This window comes from Poecilia formosa, unplaced genomic scaffold (assembly GCF_000485575.1).
Source record: "Poecilia formosa unplaced genomic scaffold, Poecilia_formosa-5.1.2 Scaffold302, whole genome shotgun sequence".
In the NCBI taxonomy this organism is placed as follows: domain Eukaryota; kingdom Metazoa; phylum Chordata; class Actinopteri; order Cyprinodontiformes; family Poeciliidae; genus Poecilia; species Poecilia formosa.
In genome coordinates, this window is record NW_006800241.1 from 112,132 (window position 1) to 132,075 (window position 19,944).

The 19,944-nt window shown below is 39.4% G+C and overlaps 1 protein-coding gene across 3 annotated transcripts in view; it reads left to right on the forward strand.

The window, feature by feature from the left end:
- Positions 1-873: 873 nt before the first annotated feature.
- The window catches only part of gdap2 (ganglioside induced differentiation associated protein 2), a 28,436-nt gene continuing 9,365 nt past the window's right edge, over positions 874-19,944 (forward strand). For 2 of the 3 annotated variants that reach the window (XM_016660923.1, XM_007572502.2), the window contains exons 1-11: positions 874-1,027; positions 2,265-2,501; positions 5,623-5,762; positions 6,457-6,610; positions 7,472-7,560; positions 8,880-8,956; positions 9,962-10,121; positions 13,329-13,479; positions 14,999-15,075; positions 17,376-17,452; positions 17,555-17,694. In XM_016660923.1, the coding sequence (XP_016516409.1) occupies positions 2,320-2,501; positions 5,623-5,762; positions 6,457-6,610; positions 7,472-7,560; positions 8,880-8,956; positions 9,962-10,121; positions 13,329-13,479; positions 14,999-15,075; positions 17,376-17,452; positions 17,555-17,694 (1,247 nt within the window). In that variant the 5' untranslated portion in view covers positions 874-1,027; positions 2,265-2,319. The remainder of the gene's footprint in view (positions 1,028-2,264; positions 2,502-5,622; positions 5,763-6,456; positions 6,611-7,471; positions 7,561-8,879; positions 8,957-9,961; positions 10,122-13,328; positions 13,480-14,998; positions 15,076-17,375; positions 17,453-17,554; positions 17,695-19,944) is intronic. The other variant, XM_016660924.1, reaches the window with a different exon arrangement.

Below are 19,944 nucleotides of genomic sequence, written 5' to 3' on the forward strand. Positions count from 1 at the left end.
ACTCTCTGCCTGCAATGTCTTATTAATCTCCGTTGCCCTACATGTCTTATTATTCTCCCTGTTTTTGACACATTTATTTTTTCTTGCTTAAACTGACTTACATTCATCTTCTCCCATTCCTTAATGCAATTTATGTTTCTTTCCTGGGGTACCAGGGGGAAAAAACAAAGAGAAAACTTTTGCTGCATACTGCATACTTCTTTCTTCATAGTCATCTGCTTGGTAATATCTCCAGATATGAAGAGTCATTATATAAGAACTATAAAGTCAACCCAAATACTTTTTAAAGGGACAAGTTCAAGGAATTCAGTGGACACACTGAAAAGCATGACTATAATGAAGCTGAATGCTAGATGGCTACCCAGTTAAAGTCACTACTACCACCACTACTCAATTAATTAATCAACATAGTGATAAAAAAAGAATAATATATGTGCAATGATGCCTGAAGTTTGCAACTGAGTCCATGGTTTGTTTAACAGTTCTATTATTTTTACTTAACCCTCTAAATACTGCAAAAGATCAAATTAAATGTTATATATGACATTTCTGTAGAAAATATATATTACTATAATTTAGCAGTATGGGAAATAGCTTTAATACAAAACACAAGATTATCTTTTTCTGTTTCCCTACAACCCTTGGTTTTCTATATATTTTCCAGATGGAAAATATATTTGTTGAAAGTATATCTTAACATATATATTTTCAACATATAGATGAAAATATATTTTGACTAACAAATTTCACGGGGGAAATAAAAAAGACCGAAAAACAAAAATGAAAACAATCTCACTGATTCTCCTTTGCTATTTGGTCACTTTTATTTTGAAATTTCCCAACCGGATGTTATTGGTACGCTACGGCTTCGATGTACGTCGTAGCGTTATTCTGCTACTACCATGTTTGCTAAGTGAGTGAACCATGGTCATGGGGACTTTTTAGCTCAGTTTCTCTTGCTGTTGGAGTCAATTTCTTTAATAAAATGACGACTGAACGTAACAACAATCCCGCCTGAGCTTTTAAGGTATTGGTGTAATATTTCTATGCATTTTTATTATATATTTTTAGCGTGGACACGGTAGGTAGGTGTCTGCTGATTCAGCTGGACAGCAATGCTAAATGTTTCAGAAACATTGCTCTTCAACTCTGAATAATTAAGTGTAAACTACAGCATTTTGAGACAGTTATTAATTAATTATTAATTTTTACTAATAGAGAGAGTTCTGATTGGTTTATTTACTGCTCTCTCAAAAATATATCACAGAAAATGGACATTAATCTATAATCTGAGAAATTCAAGTATAAATTCCTGCTCTTTTGGATTTTGCTGGGTTTTTTTTTTTTTTTGGCTAATGTCCTTGGTATTGTATTAGCCTAGATTTGATTGGCTGTAATTCTAAAGGAACTTTGCAAATTAAATTCGATTGTAACCCTAACCTTCCCTAATTTTAGCTATTTTAAAAGACGCAAAACTACTACAACAATTTAATTAAACAAAAATAATAATAATAAAAAGTCGAGAATCCAAATTAAATTATAAAATTCTTATAATAGTTTAAAAAAAAGTAACCATAGCCTCTTGAATCCTCTCTCATTTGCTAACTTTTAACCCTCAGGATGCAACGATCTGTATCAAATCGGTGCTTTTCAACAAGTATTGCAAGTAAAATCCAAAAAATAGTCGAATAAATTCGTGTTCAGCCTTCCCGGATCTTTAGGGGTGTGTCCATCCCAGAATTACTCGTCTCGTTTGTCTCCATTCTTCTTGCATAACAGCTCAAGCTCCGTCAGGCTGGAAGGAGCGATTCTTTAAAATCTATTTTCCAGTCCAAAGATTCTCAGTAGGGTTTATGCTCGGGTTGTTTTTCAGATAAATGGTGAACTTCCACCTCAGACACAAATCATTTGTAGTGTGTTAAAGTGAGACCAGTCAACCCAGCAGCCATGTTTTTGGACTGTGGGAGGAAACCGGAGTACCCAGAGAGAACCCACTGGGAGAATCGACCCCACAGCATGACTGTTTTTAATTTTTAAAATTTTTTTGTCTTTACACACCAGAGCACGTTCTTCCAATTGCTTCAAGCTACTCTTTTATCACTTTAATAAACGAACATTTTCCCCCACTCATGTCAAATTTTAAGATAAATGATTTAAGACTTATTTTAATGGACTTTGATGTTGAACAAAACGGACATGTAGATCATAAGTCACTGAGCGGCATGTTTAGCACTTTGGTGAGAACGGCTCCATGTGCTTCGCAGCTCCTCTGTCCGGAGACGCCGTCCGAGCTTCCAGCGCCGGTCAGTGGGGGGTGGGATGGATCCTCTGGGGGCTCGCTCCCAGTTTGTGGATATCCAGTCCCTTCCGGTGTGGCAACAGCAGCTGAGTGAGGAAACCAAGGAGACGCCGCTGGACCAGGGGGACGGCCCGCTCGTCCACGAGGCCTTTCCCTCGCCCTTCCCTTTCAGACCGGACATCAACCGCAAGATCATCCTCTTGTGAGTCACTCGTGTGTTTCCTCATGCTCTCGCTGCAGAGTGCAGTTTTTTTTTATATATATATATATATATATATAAGCTGTTGTGTTTTCCAGCCTCAGTTTAGGTCGTTCCTGCTTCCATTTCTGAATCTGTTTACAGGTTAATGTAAAGTCTGCAAACTGCTTTTTCACCAGATTCGCATAAAGAATCTGATTCTATAGAGAATCACGTTTCCATCTAATGGGAATTCTGAATTCATTCAAAACACTCAAAAATCGATTTGTTTTGTCCTCCTAATTTTTTGTAAAATTATATTTTGAATATTTCATCGATAGTTTTTTTAATTATTATTTAAGAAAAACTGACGGCTAAGTTAACCTCGTACTGGTAATTTAAATTACTGATGGAATTTGATACATCATGGAGCTTTATAAAATAGTTTTAAATTAATGTTCTGTTTGTTTACATCGTCTTTTCCTCTTGTCAGTCAAAGGCAAGAGGAGAAGAAACAGAATCTCTCGACTGTTGGAAAATAAAAAATGGTTTCTGAATTGAAAGTCGTTTCTGGATCAAAAACTTTAAGAATCAAAAATCATTGTAATCGAATCGTGACCCTAAATATCCGAATCGAATCGCTAGACACTGAAAGATTCACATTTCAATTTTTCACATTTTGTCATATTATAAGACTTTTTTTTTAAAATGAATTTATTGGAATTGTATAAGAAACGTAAACGTAAAGTAAGAGATCAGTACGAGATGGAAGAAAATGGAAGCATAGTTTTCAAAATAAACCAGCAATAAAATGTACAGAGTTTTCTAGGTGTTTCTTTGATCACAAATTGTAAGGAGATATTTTAACCAGGCACTACACAGCTGTTGTCATGGCCTGATTAATCTTGGAGACAAACACCAGACACGTTATCAGTCCTGTGAGCACTTTGGTCACGATTGGGCTTTTTTCACCCTGTTATTGTTTAACCGTTTCAGTCCAGGCCTTTGTGATTGGACACAATGAATCAGAAATCCTGAGAGGAGGCTGATGGGATCATAGACATGTTATTAGCAGATTGGACTCATCGCTAAACCACATTGCAAACGCAGATAACAGGAGGATCTGTGTTGTAACCATGTCGCTGTTAATACTTAATATTAGCATTGTTTTAAAAGTATTTTAGCATTTTTCCTGCAGTTCTCTGTGACATGCTGAGTATAAACTGCTGGACGAAATAGTTTTTGCACCACTCGCCTAGCGGATGTTTCGAAGTCAGTTCCAGCTTTTTAAATCTTTAAGAGGAAGACTCAGTTTCACAATCATTTGTAGCACTGCTCCAAAAACATTGTAGTCTTCCTGCCATGAGCGGTTGCAGGGCTGATGTCACACTGTGTGTGAGAGAGGGAGCACTATAAACATGACTTCCTGTTTTAAAAGCAAAGGTAAGGTGGTAAAAGTCAGGGCTGAGTGGCCTGGATTTTAAAATTTGATTATATTTTGTGGTATTTTTTTTATTGTGATAATAAAAGTGACAATAAACTGCTTTTGGCTTCTTTTCAGTCCTGCTGCGGCTGCATGTCACAGCAAACTTAGCCCCATAAACAAAAATACTGCTCTTGTAAAGGTTTATTCAGGATACTCGTTACATAAGGAGCTGATATTGTTTTCGCCAAATTCGTAATGTTGTATGAAATAAGTTTAAGTGGTTAAATGAAAAATCTGCAGAATGTGACATGTTTTCATACTTGATGAAGAAATTCATAAGGGGCCAAACATTTTTTAAACACTCCTGCAGTTTGAGGCAGGAGGCAATACTAACTCAATTAGATTAGTTTGTGTGAGAAGTTTAAAGCACCTCTCCATGTTTCACACGGACCGGTTTAGAATCAATGGACACTTTTAAAGGCTTTAAGGACGACCGCATCACGTCCCCGGGGCCTGACTGACTGCAGCAGCTTCTCTGTAGGAGCCTTGTTGTTGCGGCGGCCCCCAGCAGGAGGAGGCACATTCCTGCTCCAGTAACATGACCAGAGCTCAGCAACCAGCGGCCCGCGGGCCGTGGCACCTTTTAGCTTGTGACCTCTTAAAACGAGCTTATGTGTCGCGGCTCTTTGTGAGGTCAGCAGGACGGATTCCTTCTGCTGCTCACTCCGACCGTTTAGAGAACCAGAGTGTGATTAGAAAACTCCAACATTTACACAAACGCTTAATCTCTGCTGCTGCATTTGCAGAGTCTGTCAGATCAATAGGTTTTCTCTGTACGTTTGAGTTACAGAGTAAATAGTTAAATGAGAAATAATCTGCCTGATAAACTGTGTAGATGGTTGAATGTGACGGCGTTTGGCCTGTGTGACACTTTTTTAATTTTTTTCTCTCTTTGGAGCTATTAGAGTCGACCTCTTTGCTGATTCACTCCATCTTTTTTTTTTACTTTTTCTGCTTTAATTTCCTCTTGTATTAATTGACTCACCGTTCTGGTCGGAACAGAAGGTCAAGTTGGAGGTCAGAATATCATGTTAATTTTGGGCTTTTCACATTTTTGTGACCTGTTCTTTTTCTATTCTGTTTACGCCACATTGCACTGAAATGTGCTTAAAACAAACAACAACAAAAAGAGTCGGTTCCACAGGTTTGAATATTTGTTTTTCTCAAATCACACCTGGTTCAAAATGCGTTCAATAAAGTAAATCTCATCTTAAAGATTTGTGTCAGGACGCCCCAGTAAAGTCATTATTGTGAATGTACACATATGTTTGAGCCTTGGTGTGTGTGTGGATTAGAGCAAAAACACAATAAATGTGACATTGTGAACTGGAAAAATCAGTGAACATGTGTGTTGCAGTCATTGCTCGCTGGAAAAATAGCTGGTAAAAAATGCACCATTAAAAGCCCATACGCAACGTTGAGTTCATGTCCACTACGACGGTGTGCAGTCATTAAATCAGAACTGTTTGTACCTCTTAAAATCAATTTAGTAAACCCCATGCAAAGATGTTTTTTCTCCCTTCCTCTGCAGTCATTTTTCATCCTTTCTTTACACGCATGAGGAGATGTTTAATAATCCTTTGGTCAGGATAGACTGAATCTTCACGCCTTGACTGTCCAAAGGAAGTCGAAACGACTGTTTTGATTTTGTTTTCACAGCACCGGGGACGTCGCCCTGCTGAACTGCACTGCCATTGTGAACACCAGCAACGAGTCACTGAGCGACAAGAATCCAGTGTCGGACAGCATCCATCAGCTCGCCGGGCCTGAACTGAGGGAAGAACTCGTGAAACTCAAAGGTAGAGCCGGAAGGAAGAGCAACGGAGAGGATGAAAACAAACCAAGAGGCAGAAGCTTCATATGGAGATCTGCACCTCTGGAGGCCAGGAGAGCTTATTTTAGTCCTGTTGAGGTTTTATGTGATAGACCAACACAAAATAGATGCACCGACCGGATATTAATATTATCGATCCCGATATCGAAAACAATTCCAGATCAGGTATCGTTGAGAATGTGACCGATCTCTAAGGGCCGATCTATTCAGTCTAATTCTGTGCTTTATCATTTATTTTACATCATATTTAGGATTCCTAACTGCACCTTCTGAACCGTTTGAGACATTTTGCAGTTTATTTTTACGTTTGACCAAAATAATCAATCTGTTGTTTCAGTTTCTTCATTACTTATTTTACATTGGCTGTTATACTTCTGACTCAACAGATTAAAGTTGTGTTATTTTTACATGCTTCACCAGGCCTGTGAAGCTATTGGTGTATTTAAGTGTGCTGTACCGGTGCAGAGTTATTAAATAGTAAGAATAATTCAGTACATTTATTTATTTCTCTCTGTTTTTAAAAAAAAAAAAGAAACGATTTAAGTCAATTTAGCGCTGCTTTCCTGTATCGGATTATCGGTGTCGGTATCAGAAGGGAAAACGGTGAATCTCTGTGCTTTTGTGAAGCAGAAGTTGTATCTGGTGTATTTTGTGTGCAGGATGTCGGACCGGCGAGGCCAAGCTGACCAAAGGCTTCAACCTGGCGGCGCGGTTCATCATCCACACGGTGGGACCGAAGTACAAAGCCAAGTACAGGACCGCAGCGGAGAGCTCTCTGTTCAGCTGCTACAGGAACGTCATGCAGCTGGCAGCGTAAGACCCAGCAGCTAAACCGGCCACTCAGTCCGTCTGATCTGGTCTAGCTTCCTTACTCTCACAAACACTCTCTGGTTCCATCTGGCTGGGAAACGGCCCGGAGCGACACCCAGTCCTTCACTTTTGTTGAACATTTCTTTCCTCACAGATGTGACCTGGTGCGATAAACATGCTTCTTCTTTTTCTTTTTAAAGAAAGCAAATCTAGTTCTTCCAGAAATAATACAATTAAAGCGTTGGATCATTAATCAAATTTGCAGCCGTTTTGGCTTTTAAAGTCGAAGTGAAAGCACAATAAACTTAGAAAGTTTAGAAATTAGAGTGTTAGAAAGTGAAAAGCTACTCAGACGTTCCCTCTTTTCAGAAAAACACAACCTTTTAAACTTTGCTTGTTTTAAAATGCCTTTAGTTTTTACTAAATTAGAGTCTTAGGCTTTCTACATGTGCATCTTTATAAAAATGAAAATATATGCCACATTGTTTGAAAAAATAACATCGTACTGGATTGGTTTAGGAAAAGTGTTCATCCACACAAACCCACTGAATTACACCACCGAGCGTTGTTTTGAACATGCCAAACCCATAGGGGGCGATGTAGTGCAAAGCTAAAAACTGTGCCAGTCAATCACAATCCTCCAAAACAACAACGACTTCCTGTTGGGAGTTAAAAATGGCACCAAGAGATTCATTTGTGTGGGCGGACAGAGAGGCTAAACTACATTTTATTATTATATTTACATTATTATATTTTATAACTTATTGCATAAGTTAAAAATATCCCTGAGGTTTGATTGCAATTAGACTTTTTTGCAAACCAACCTGTGAAAATGTTTTTGTTTCTTTCTTCCATCCCTCGCAGAGAACAGTCGATGGCGTCTGTCGGCTTCTGTGTGGTGACCACAACCAAACGAGGCTATCCGCTGGAGGACGCTGCACACATCGCTTTCAGTAAGGCCCGTCCAGAAGCGTCTGTCTCTTAACGCTTTGAGGGAAACGCAGACTCTTCTCTTCTTCTGCTCTGTGCTGGCGAAGCCGTGTGGCTTAATGGACATGTTGTGTCAGAGGAAAAGGAAAGTAAAAGAGTTTAAAAGGAACCACACCCAAAAACTACAACCACTACCTGCCAGCGGCACCAATACTTTCCACACTGGATTGAGTGAATCGGTGACAAGTTACTGGTATTGGTTCTGTTACCTGTCGCGGAAAGAAGTCATGTGACTTTGAGCTCAGTGGAAAGGAGAGAAAGCATCTGAGTGCTAACAGCTAGCAGGCTAGTCGACTCCACAATGAATGTTTTGGCCGTTTGTGGCGATCTAAATCAGACTGAAAATGTCCACATCAGGGAAACACTGTTAGTTTACGTTAACTGTGTTTTCATCAACAGTTTTTATGTGCATTTTGAAGTATTGCATTAAAAAAGGTTCATTTAAATGGCAAAATTTGAAATAACTTTCTCAATTTCACAAAAAAATGTTTTTTCGCTAACTTGAGGTGGTTTTTGGCTTTTCTGAAAAAGATTTGACTCACTTAAAGGGAGATGGAAACACATTTACCAAATAACCAACCACTCCCTCTCACTGGTGAGTCTCTGCCTCACCAGGGGCACAAACCTCAGAGGTGTGGTCCATGCTGGCGTTAGTACTGCCATGCAAAACGTCTACATCTGATAACATCTTGCTTTGTGCAGCAGCCTGGTTGATTCGCTCCAAACCCGTAGATGGAAACGCTCCTTTTTTTTGGTTTTTTTTTGCTCAAAATTCTCATGAGAATTGGATGGGAACAGCAATTAGCAAACTCACTAGTATTAGCCGAACAACATCTGTGTTCCTGAGTAAAGCTAATGTTAGTTCATCCTGTTGGCAGCATTGATCTGGTAATTCAGCTGCGACTCATCAGGCCTCTCTGACCCCAACAGGAATGAATGATTGAAGTGGAAAAAACATGTCGGCACGTAGCACAGTTTTCCTCGAAGCCTCTCTCTCCACTTCTAGTTGGGGTTTTTCGCAGTTCTTCTAGGCGTTGCTTGGTCTGACTTCTTGGTATATTTGCCCAAACATCCATTGCAGCCAGAATTACTGATAGACTTTGTAACACTTTCATTTTAAAACACCTATGTGAGCAAGCATCAATGTAAGTCGTGATGCGTATTTAATGACGGCGAGCTACAACGAATGTTAAGTTTTAAATGCGGGAGCTTCGTTTGGTGTGCTGATCTCACTAATGCCTCCAGTAATAACCGTGTTTTTTTTGGTTTGCTGTGTTTACAGGAACGGTGCGCCGGTTCCTGGAGAACCATGGAAACGGCATCGACACGGTGGTGTTCGCCGTGTCCGACACAGAGGAGGTCAGTATGACACCGATACGCACCAACGCTACAGAATTATCCACAAATACTGGAAGAAATACATTCAAGCAAAATCTGTGTTAGAAATTGTGTTTGGTCTAAATGCTCAGACACGGTGTCAGCATGTTGGAGTGACTCTGTAAATTATTGTTCATCGTTTTTGTTTTGGTTGAGGCATTGCCGTTGTTTTTTTTCTTTTTGGACAATTGTTCCTTCCATTTTTGGATGCTGTGCAGATGGTGGGATTTTTGCTTCTTCTTTACCTTTGGACGGTTGTTATGATGCATTTCTGTATCAACGAGGTTTTGTTTTTACCACTCGGAGCAGCAAATTAGTCATCCAGAACAGTGTTTTTCAAAGTTGTGGCTCAGAGAACTGGATGGAAGTTGAGAAAAGAAAATGCATCTGATAATTTTTTATAAAATCGATTTTTTTCCAGTCATTATTATAAAATATTATAAAATGCTCCTCAAGCTAGCGTAGCGAGTGCAAAATAGAAAAGTTTCTGACGAGGAAAAGATTCAGTCCAAGTGCTAGTCATGGCTGCCTGAAATCAGAAAGTATGAGGCAAAATTTATGCTAAACAAATGAATTACCAATGAAGGTGAGAAAAGCTCTCAGAAAGTTATTCTGTAGGGTTATCTTCTACATACCACTGTGTGATATTGTTTGGAAATTGAGCAGTTTGCAGGTCATAACAGTCTTCAGTCAGAGGCTGCTTCAGATTTGATGTGAGACTGACTGCTACTGGATCTCCACGGCATCACCATCTATGTTAACTGTCTGAAAATACATGGATTTCAAGAGTTACATTTAATTGCCCTTTTGGGATAAATCGAGCATTTTTTAATTTAATTGAAGCACTTTGTTGGAATCGTCTTTTTTTTTTCTAAAGGTGGTGAATAACCTTATAGACAATCTTACGAAAATCTCTTAACGGTTCTCTCTAAAATGTCTGTAAACACCTGAAAAAACACTGAGATGAATGTGTGTGTGTTTTTTTAGTCTGTGTACAAGAAGCTTCTCTCGCTGTACTACCCTCGCTCCGAGGAAGAGGAGAGGCTCTGCCTTCCTCTCATCCCGGCTGACATTGGCAACTCGGAGGGCGAGCCCGTGGTTCCAGAGAGACAGATCCGCATCGCAGAGAAACCAGGCAGCCTGGAAGGTACGTCCTCCCATCGTTGGAGCAGAACAATCCGTTTGGAAAGAGGAAAAAAAATAATTGTTATTTGTCAGGCGGTCGGTATCAAGTTTGGGGAAACGGAATCAGATCAAACATTCGTTCCTTTTGGCTTAAAAGTCAGCAGAACAAGCTGACGCATGCACAATTTGATATTTTCTCGCGTCCAGTCTTCCCTCTCAAGAAAAACATGTTGTTTTTTTTTATGTTACAGATGTAGGCTTTTTTTTTATTTTGGCTTAAAAAAAAATAACCAGAAATTAGTGACACAACCCCAACAGCTAATGGGTTAGAAATGTTCCTTTCTCAGGATGAAGTGTGGAAGCAATTCGATGTGTCAGTCAGACAGTGGAAACAAATCTCACGCAGACGCAGCTGGAAGCAGATCTCCGGTTTCCTGCATGAAGCCGAGTGAGCAGAAGGGAAGTCAGGACTGCGTTCATCGAAAACAGTAATTATCAGCAAGAGTCTAACTTTACAAACCTGCATTTATGAAGCTTTGAGGTCTAATATCCAGATCATTTGTGACTTTTGGACTCTTTTTTTGTTTTGGCTAAAAATAACAAGATGTAGTCCAGTTCTTTTGGGTTCACCGTCTTGTTCTCATAATGTCCTGAAGATAAAGTTCTGAGAAAAACTCTGCTCTAAAATATCTTACTAATGATGGCTTAGCAGATAAGTGGAGATTATTTAAGGACAAGAAGCGCATAACGGCGATATCTGAAAATGAGGATGTGTTTTTAGATGCTCTAGTCTAAAATAAAATAAAGTTCAACGAAAAGATCGAGAGATTCACTGATGGGTTTTTTCTGGTTGTGTTTTCTCTGAGTAATGAGCCGCTAGTTCTGGATGGATTTCAACTTTCTTCTCCCAAGTCTTACTGCACACAAAAGAATAAATCTGCCGCAGATTTTTGGGTAGCTTAATGGTTTTGAATCCAATAAAAACCAAAAAAATCACAAGATTATACTCATGCATGAAAGCATACGACTCTATCTGGTTTTTGTTAAAATAGAGATTTAAAAAAGTGCTTTAAAGTTTGTGTTGTTGGTTTCTACACGTAAAACTGTGGAGGTTCTCAATTAATGCATTTAATGATTGAAGGAAAAATATCAGATTATTCTGTATTTTAGCTGCAAATCATTGATCAAAGGTGATCAGGATAAAACAGGCTGAATATTCTTTTAATTTCCTTTCGGGATCAATAAAGTACTTTTGAATTTGAGTCTCTAGCATCGTCCTCCATACATAATTAACAGGATTGTATTGTTATTAGTAAAACATACAAATTTATTGATGTTAAGAAAGTTTTCTTTCTGCAAACCTGGATTTTGAAGATATTGAAGTAAAAACAATGTTGATCGAAGGCTCCAGCGCCCCCCTGTGGTCACAAACACATGTCACAATTTCAGATTTTTCTTTCTTCTATATTTCTGTCTAAAACTATGCCAACATGAAAAATGTAGCAAAAATAACAGAAACAAGCACATATATTTAGTTTAAGTAATAAATCCTTCACTTACTTTGTCTATAAGCAGAAAATAAGATAAAAATATAAACTTTATCAACCAGGAATGTGGCGCGTTACAAATGTCAATGTTACATCATTTAGGAGCCATCGCTAAACTGTTCTGATGCTACTAGCTTCTTTGTTTTGCAGCAAACTCAATCCCACTGTTTAACATTAAGATGAAATATGACTCATTTGTTTTCATGTAACGAGTCTGACTGGAGTGGATGCTGCGGGTTTGATTTGAGGGAGAGCAGAGCATGTTTGTAACCGTGCAAGGTTTCTTTATGAGTGAGAGCAGCGCAGCAGCACCGTGAAATGAAACTCTCCTGCTCCTACAGAAACATTCATTTTCAATTCATCTCGAAAGAATAGATCCCGATTATCCCAGGAAAAGTGCATATGCAGCTGTTTGCTCCTGACAGAAACGAGTCAAAGAAGCACAAAATATCAGCCAAGCCCCCGGTCCGGTCCGCTCCGGCCTTCAAAGCTCCATGTACTCGGTAATCTGCGTGACCTCTGGAGCTGCACGCGTTCTAAATGTTAGGTTTCTGGGAGCTGGACTGTGAAAGCCAAAGCCTTTGTCAGCCAGTGAGGTTTTCCAACTTGAGTCTGTTGTCTCGATTGACCTGAGCTGTGATGTCTTCTGGCGCAGAGCTTCAAAGTTGGGAGATGTGGCTTCAGAATGTGGATCCAAAGCAAGCAGGCTCACTGCAGAGGAAGCCCAACAGCAGCCTCACACACACACACACACACACACACACGGCTCTGTCAGTGCTGATCAAATGTTCGCATCGCATGTGGTTTGGGGGGAGGAGGGCTTGAAGCGGAGCCTGGATGCTGTCAGCTGAGGTCATGACTCCAATGGCACACAAATAATGTCATGTACATCTGCGTCTGTGTACTGCAATACATGAGAACAAGCAAATATTCTGACATGAGTGAGGTAAGCAAGTTTGTGTTTTGGAAATAAACAGAAAACAGACTGTTTATCTCAGTCTGTCCCCTCACAGAACGGGGTTTTGTTTCTGTGAGGAGCCTCATTTAGGTCCAACGCATTCTTAAAAGACTTAAAGTAAGAGCTTAAAATGTCTTAAATTCATTTTTTAAACACAGGTCTTAGATTTAATTTAGTAAATTCTGTGCATTTTTTTTTCCTCGTGGGAGTTTCCTGTGCAGCAAAACTTTGAGTCGCTCCTCAAGATGATTGAGGCTACCTCTAACTCTAATCTACCGCTAATCTAATTTGCTAAGATAGCAACTTTATCAACAGTTGGCTGGACAAAGTTTATACGTTTCTATGGAAATATAGGTCTTAAATTACAATCCTAATGGTTCTTAAAAAGTCTTAAATCTGTTTATCTAAAATTAAGACCTTAAAATGTACTAGATTCTTTTTTTTTTTTTAAGTAAGTTGAATTTTGTCTTGATATGACCACTTATCTGGTATATTTATTTAGTGTCATGTTACTTTTCTGTTAGGCAAAACTTTGAGTTGCACTCTGACCGTTCGGTTGAGGCTATCGCTAACTCGCTGCCAACATACCTGGATGAAGTTTGTGCGTTTCTGTGGAGATACGGGTCTTAAATGCCCTTCATAATGGTTGTAAAGTCTTGAATTTAAGTTGGTGAAACCTGCAGAAACCCTGCATTAGAACCGAGTATGATCTGTTTTTGTCCAGATGAGTGTCAAGAGGAGAGCCTGGATCTGGATTTGGGTCAGGTGGGGAATCACGCCTTTGCTCGGATGGAGGGCGACGTGGACAAGCAGAGGAAGCTGATCCTGCAGGGCCAGATGTCTGAGGCGGCCATACAAAAACAGCACCAGAGAAAGTAAGAGTCCCAGCAAAGGAAATGTTTCTGAAATGCATGTCTCCAGCTAAATATATCCCATTAGATAAGAATAGAGATTTATGATCAATTTCCAATCTCTAGTTCTTGTAAATCTTGAGCCTGTCACAGATTATTCAGATTTCTCTGAAAAACTATAAATAGCTGCTTTTCACTACAGTTTGGCCTGTCTTCTTGCCATGACTGGTCATTAATCATTTGCATTATAATTAGAGGTGATGTCACACTGTGTGTGTAAGAAAGCATTTACTGTGAAACAGGTTGTTACTAATTTAAAACAGATATTCAAACTCCTGTATTAGCCTGGTTAGCATTACTGTTTCTGTTTATTCCCCTGAAAATGCCTCTCTTGTCTTAATTGTGAGATTTCCAACAAAGCCGCCAATATTTCCAAATCCAGACAGAGGTTGGAAACGCAAAAGAGTAGATTGGATAAACTTTGCTGTAGTTTACTCTGGCAGTTTTCTACTAAGCTTTTCTCGCAGTCACTTTGCTTGTTGGTCACTCTGACAGAATGTACCAAGTCGAGTTCAAAGTGCACAGCAGTGAAGACAACATGCTTTCTACCGTAGCGGCAAAAACAAACCGTTGACAAGCCTTGACAGAAAACAGTTTTCTTTAACTCCTTACACTGTTTGAAGTTTCTCTGACTTATTTGTAAACACCTCACGGACGTCCTCCCACAGTAACAACCTCCACACTGAAGAGGGTTATTGATGCGTCTGGTGCATTTATGTGTGGTGCAGAAAAAGCATTTCTGTTGCAGTTTGTGAAATACACTAATTTTGATACGGTTGAAAACTCACAAAAGGTTTTTTCTGAAAAACACGACTTCTTTCAGAAGTGCCACGTTTCCATTAAACAAATATATTTTTGTAATTCTGTGGTTAATGGGAACGCAGCTATTAATGCACCAGTCAGGTTAAATACCAAGTAAAGCCTCTGATACTCAAAAATAAATTGGCGCAAACAAACAGCTTGTTCTTTAATGTACTGTAGTAATATTAAGGGTCTATTACACAGATGATCATCTTTCATCCAGTGAAGTTTTTATTTCATGGAAAGTGTTTTGTGAAATTTAATTGTTGAAACAAAGTTTACACTAAGTTAAAATGCTTTATAACCCTTGTAAAGAAATTGGCAAACAGAAAACTGGAAAATTTCTCTACACGTCTGTACTTGTATTTTTTGCTACCATTACTTTACTGAGTGCAAAAGCAGGTGTAAAAAAAGAAAGAATGCCTCAGAAGGAATCCCAGACGGGCTGTCAGAGTTTTCAGTGTAACTTAGAACCACCGAACTAAACGACCTGCTTTGATTTCCTCCAAACCGCAGCAGAGATGATTTGAAGCCGTCCAGCATCAGCCACCACTTCACAGAAAGCCTCGGTTTTACCAGATGTTACACGGCGGTTATGTTTCTGCACAGGTGTTGGTTGCATTACATTCACTGTGTAACAAAAAGCATCTTTTTTCTTTCTGTGTGTGTTTGGGTCCTGCAGCTACAGTCGCTGGCTGTGTCGAGCGAGAGCGGAGGATCTGTCGGACATCGCTGCGCTGAAAGCCTTATATCAGACTGGTAGGTGGGAGAGGCGGCTGCTGCTTACAGCAGCTAAAGTATCGACTGTTCAACATCCCTAGGCAGCCAATTATCATCTCATGTTTTGCATTTGAAGACTATTTAAACTGTTTCACATTACAACTTCAAACCTACATGTATTTTACCCAAATATAATGTTGACTAACTCAAAGTTGCAAAAAATAAGGTTAACATTCCCATTAGTGTTACTGACTAACTGAACACACGTCAGTAAAGAGTTGTTTTTTTTCTTCATGCTCTTTCTATGAACAGCTTTACATTCAGGCTGAACTGTTCATGAGGTTCTTGGATATGAAAAGCTCTCAGATTGCTACTTTTTTAGGAGTGTTTCACACAAAACAGCTCCAGAAGTTTTCAAACTGAGAGACGAATCACATTTGGTGTAGATCCCTGAATATTAGATTGGGAAAAATTCAAGAGTTCTGGATTTTAAAACAGATGGTTGAAGCAAAAGCCTTCATTGTCTCGTTACAGTGTGACTTGATGTCACCATAACAGATAAATGATTGCGATAAACGATAATACTGTTGTTTTGAGACCATTTTAAAATAATACATGCCATAATAATGAAAGATGAGCAACTTTAATTTCGTACACAACATTTAGCTGGGAGATATTTTACATATCCAAAATAAAACACGACAACAGTAAAAAGGAAATGGAAACTATTTGCAACCGAAACCATACATAAAATGTCTTATGGAGTCTCTGTAAATGAAATTACAGAGTATTTTGTCCAACAAAAATGCTAATAATTAGAATGGAAATTATTAATGAATTGAATAATTGCTAATTGTGACAGCCATAAGTAGGACCTGACAGTTCTACCTCAATATTATATATTCACATGGAAAGTTATCAGAAATACTGGATGAGGATCTAGAAACGTAAGTTAGTAGAAATATTGGATTTAGATATGTAAAATATAGGAACCCTGAATAAAAACCTCAGACAAACACGATCCTTCTGCTTGAATTAAAATCATTTTGTTTGAACTTTTTTGTTGAATGGAAACACTTTGAATCCAGATAAAACCTTCAGCCAGTTACTAAAGCCTCTTTCCTCTGCATGCTGTCAGTGAGTGAAACCAGAGTGTGTGTAGAGTGTGTGTAGAGTGTGTGTAGAGTGTGTGTAGAGTGTGTGTAGAGTGTGTGTAGAGTGTGTGTGTTGTGGTCCAGAGCCTCTAATGTGGTTTTGTGAGAGATCAACCGAGTTTGTCGTTTCTAAGGTGCAGCTGCTGTTTGTCACCAGGAGGAGGCGCTGATGATGTTGTTTTTGTACAGTCCTGTATCTGGCTGTGGGATTTCCTTTTTCAACATGACATCTTTATTCATTTATGTTTTTTAAATGAGGAACATTTTAATATTTAATGGTTATAGTAGAAGCTGAATTTCTTCTCCTTTTCACTTTTTATTGAGAAAGCAACCAAGTAGCACAAAAAGTTGCTTTTCTATTCGATTTCAAATAGCAGGAAGTCCAAGTAGATGAAAACTAAATGATTGGCGGCATGTTGCTTCATCATCTGTAACATCATCTGTTTTTGTTTTCCTAGGTGTCATTTGTTTCATTTCTTTTGTTGTCAAACCTGGCTGACTTGTGGCGAATTCAGTGAGACTGCAGACGCTGTCACTCTGCAACCCGAGAACAGAAACATGCATTCAAATTGGACTTAAGCAAACTCTGCTCTCAGAATAGTTTTAGACGTGTCACGAAGTTCAAGCATGAAGTCGGTGGTTTGATGTGGCTGATAACCGGGCCGGTCTGTTTTCACGCTGACGGACTCTCGGCTTTCCACAGCGATGTTGTTACAGATGCAGAACTTTTCATGTTCGCTCTGCTCTGGCTAATAAAAAGCCACATCATAATGTATTTTCTTGCCTTATCTGTTTTCCTCTTCAGAGAAAAAACAAAACGATATAATAAATTACTAAAAATGCACCGATCAGAGACTGTGTGGCCAGTTTCTGATGACTGAGCTGCTCGTCCTGATTTGACTCAGTTCTGATTCCTGTTCAAGAACTTCAGATAGCAAAATATTTGTTTGTACCTTCTGATTTATTGAATCCAGGAGAGATGGTACTATAAAACATAATAAAAATGAATAGCCTGCTTCTCTCTGCTTCACTGAAAAACCAACAGATATTATAAAATGGGAAAGCGGTATCGGCTCAAATAAATCTAACTATAGAGAAGCTTAAGTAGAGCTTGTTAACGCGTTGAAGAGACAGATTCTTGATGGTGAAACTTTTACCAGCGAATTTCTCTAACGTTTCTGTTAGGTGTGGACATATGCGGCAGGACGGTGATGGTGGTGGTTGGACGAAACATCCCAGTGACCCTCATTGACCTCGAAAAGGTATCTTTAAAAATCTTCTAAGCAGTTTTGGGCCCAATCGTCTCTTCGCTTCCTGTTTTAAAGAGCAGGGCTTTTAAAAATCAGCTTGTGTTTCCCATTCAGGCCTTGCTGTACTTCATCCATGTGATGGATCACATCACAGTGAAGGAGTATGTGATCGTTTACTTCCACACGCTGACCGGAGAGCACAACCACCTGGACTCGGACTTCCTCAAGAACCTCTACGACGTCGTCGACATCAAGTCAGTCTGAACTTTTACTTCCTGAGTCAAACTCAACTCAGAGTTTCAGATCTTATTGTTTCTTGAGTCCGCGCTGGGAACTGATCCGCCAACGGAGTTTATTCGTGGTTTGATAAACTAACCGGCTTCCAATCGAAGACATTGGAGTTAAAACTGATCAATGAGTTTGTAGAGGTCCGTCTTTTGGCAGCAGTGCTACATTTTAAAGCACACAAACCTCATTAGGCTTAAAACAGTGGATGATTAAAAACACCAACAGACTTCAAAGATGTGGTAGCTGAGCCAGGCTGAGTAATGGAGACTGTAGCCAGCTAGCTAATGGCTGCAATAAAAGAGATGCAGCGTTTCCTTTAAGGAGAGTCTCACACATAGAGACGACCATCAGTGTGTTTAACAGACTGAAATTTAAAGAGGCAAAAACAAATGAGCGGGATTAGAGCTGCTTGCCAGAAACTGTCGTCACCGAAGACATGCTACTTTGAAACGTCGCCTCTCACAATGCAACGGTTAGCATGTCATGACAGGCATGTGGGACAAGGGCTGTACCGTAAATCAATAACAATATGTATCACGATAGGCATGTTATCAATATCAACAGATTATACATCTGATGGAATATTCACTCAACTCCAATCCAGAACCGCTCTGCATTCTGGGAGATGTAGGCAGAGGAATAAGAAAGGTTGGTGGCATCATCTCACTCACTCTTTGGTTGCCTAGCAACAGCCTGTTGAGTAACTGCCGCAGCAGCAGTTTCATGTTTCGCCAACGTGCCGCGAAGCTGCTGAGAAATAATGATCAATATTGATATGGAACCTTTAGATCCTGACATGTTCTTCAGCCGCATCGTCCAGCTCTGTGTGCGACAGACACACTCTTCAGTCAGAGGCCTTTTCAGATTCGTTGCGAAACTGACTGCTGCTGGAGGTCCTTCCTGCCCACGCTGCCACCATCCACAGGATGTGTAAATGAGTTTTGACAAAATGTGATTTTCCTTCGTTGAACTGAATTGATTTGGACATTTCATTAGAGTTGAGCTGTTTTGTTTGAGAAAAATTTACTCTGAATTAGATGCACTTTTTGTTTTAAGACACCAAGGACAGCAAATGCTTCTCTTGGCTTTAACGATTTACTTTTTTTTCTTTTACTTTCTGTCTTTATACTGAAGATCAGCCAAAAACAGTCAAAGTCTTAAATTATTCAGACCCTACGAACGTGATTTGTTCTTTGGTTTCTGACATGCTGGGTACAGATTCTGAGATTCTGACTGATGGTGAGTTTTTGTTATTCCCACTGCTGCTCAGAGTTCATCACATGTGACTGACTTCTGTTTATCCACCTGTTTTTGTTTTTCCAGCACTGACCACTGTGCTCTTCCTTTTAATCTCAGTCACTCTGGTTTTTAAAGTTGTCTGTCAGAGTCTTTCTACTTCCTGATCTGGATGCCGTATTTTTTAAGATATCGGTTCTGTTTAGCTGAATACTTCCAGCAATACTTGTGTGTTTTACTTTGTTTAGTCCACATAATTAAAATGATCTGTTTTATTCTTTATCTAAAATGAGGCTTATATTTATTTACTCAAGATTTATTTCTCTTTCTTTGTTTTCTAACATAAACTACCTTCACAGAGGTAAAATATGTATTTATATCCTCACACAAACAAACTTCCTGCCACGATAACTTCAAGAAAAACTCAGTATTTTTTTGGGTAACCTGTGGGAATCTCCTTGCAGCCATTACACCTTCAAACACATCATGTTGCTGCTCTCCCTGCTTTCTATAAATGTTCATTCGTTTGGTTTCACCAAATCTTTCTCATTCACTTTCTATCTGGCAACTTTTTCCACTAGTTTCACTTCACGCTGCGTAATAAATTCACACGAAGGACGACAGTTTTGGGTTTTGTTTATTGTTTTGTTTTATGCGAGCGGTCTGTTCACATGGTGGAGAATTAAGATGGCGGACAGGCCGGGTGCAGCTTTCAGGCGGCCGTCACAGAACATGAATGAAAACTCCTCCGTCCCACTTCCCCTTTCAGTGGAACGGGGAAAGCCCAGGCAGTCATTCACAACAACGCCGAGCGTCTTCACGCCCTTTGCTGATTCATCACAGGCCTCGGTGAATGCAGGTGGAATGCAAATTATGAACGTCCTGACATTTCATTGTAAGTTGTACTCATACAACCTACATGGCCACATGTAAGCTTCAGGTAGAGATTGTTTTGCTGTTTAATGCAATGTAGAAAAGCC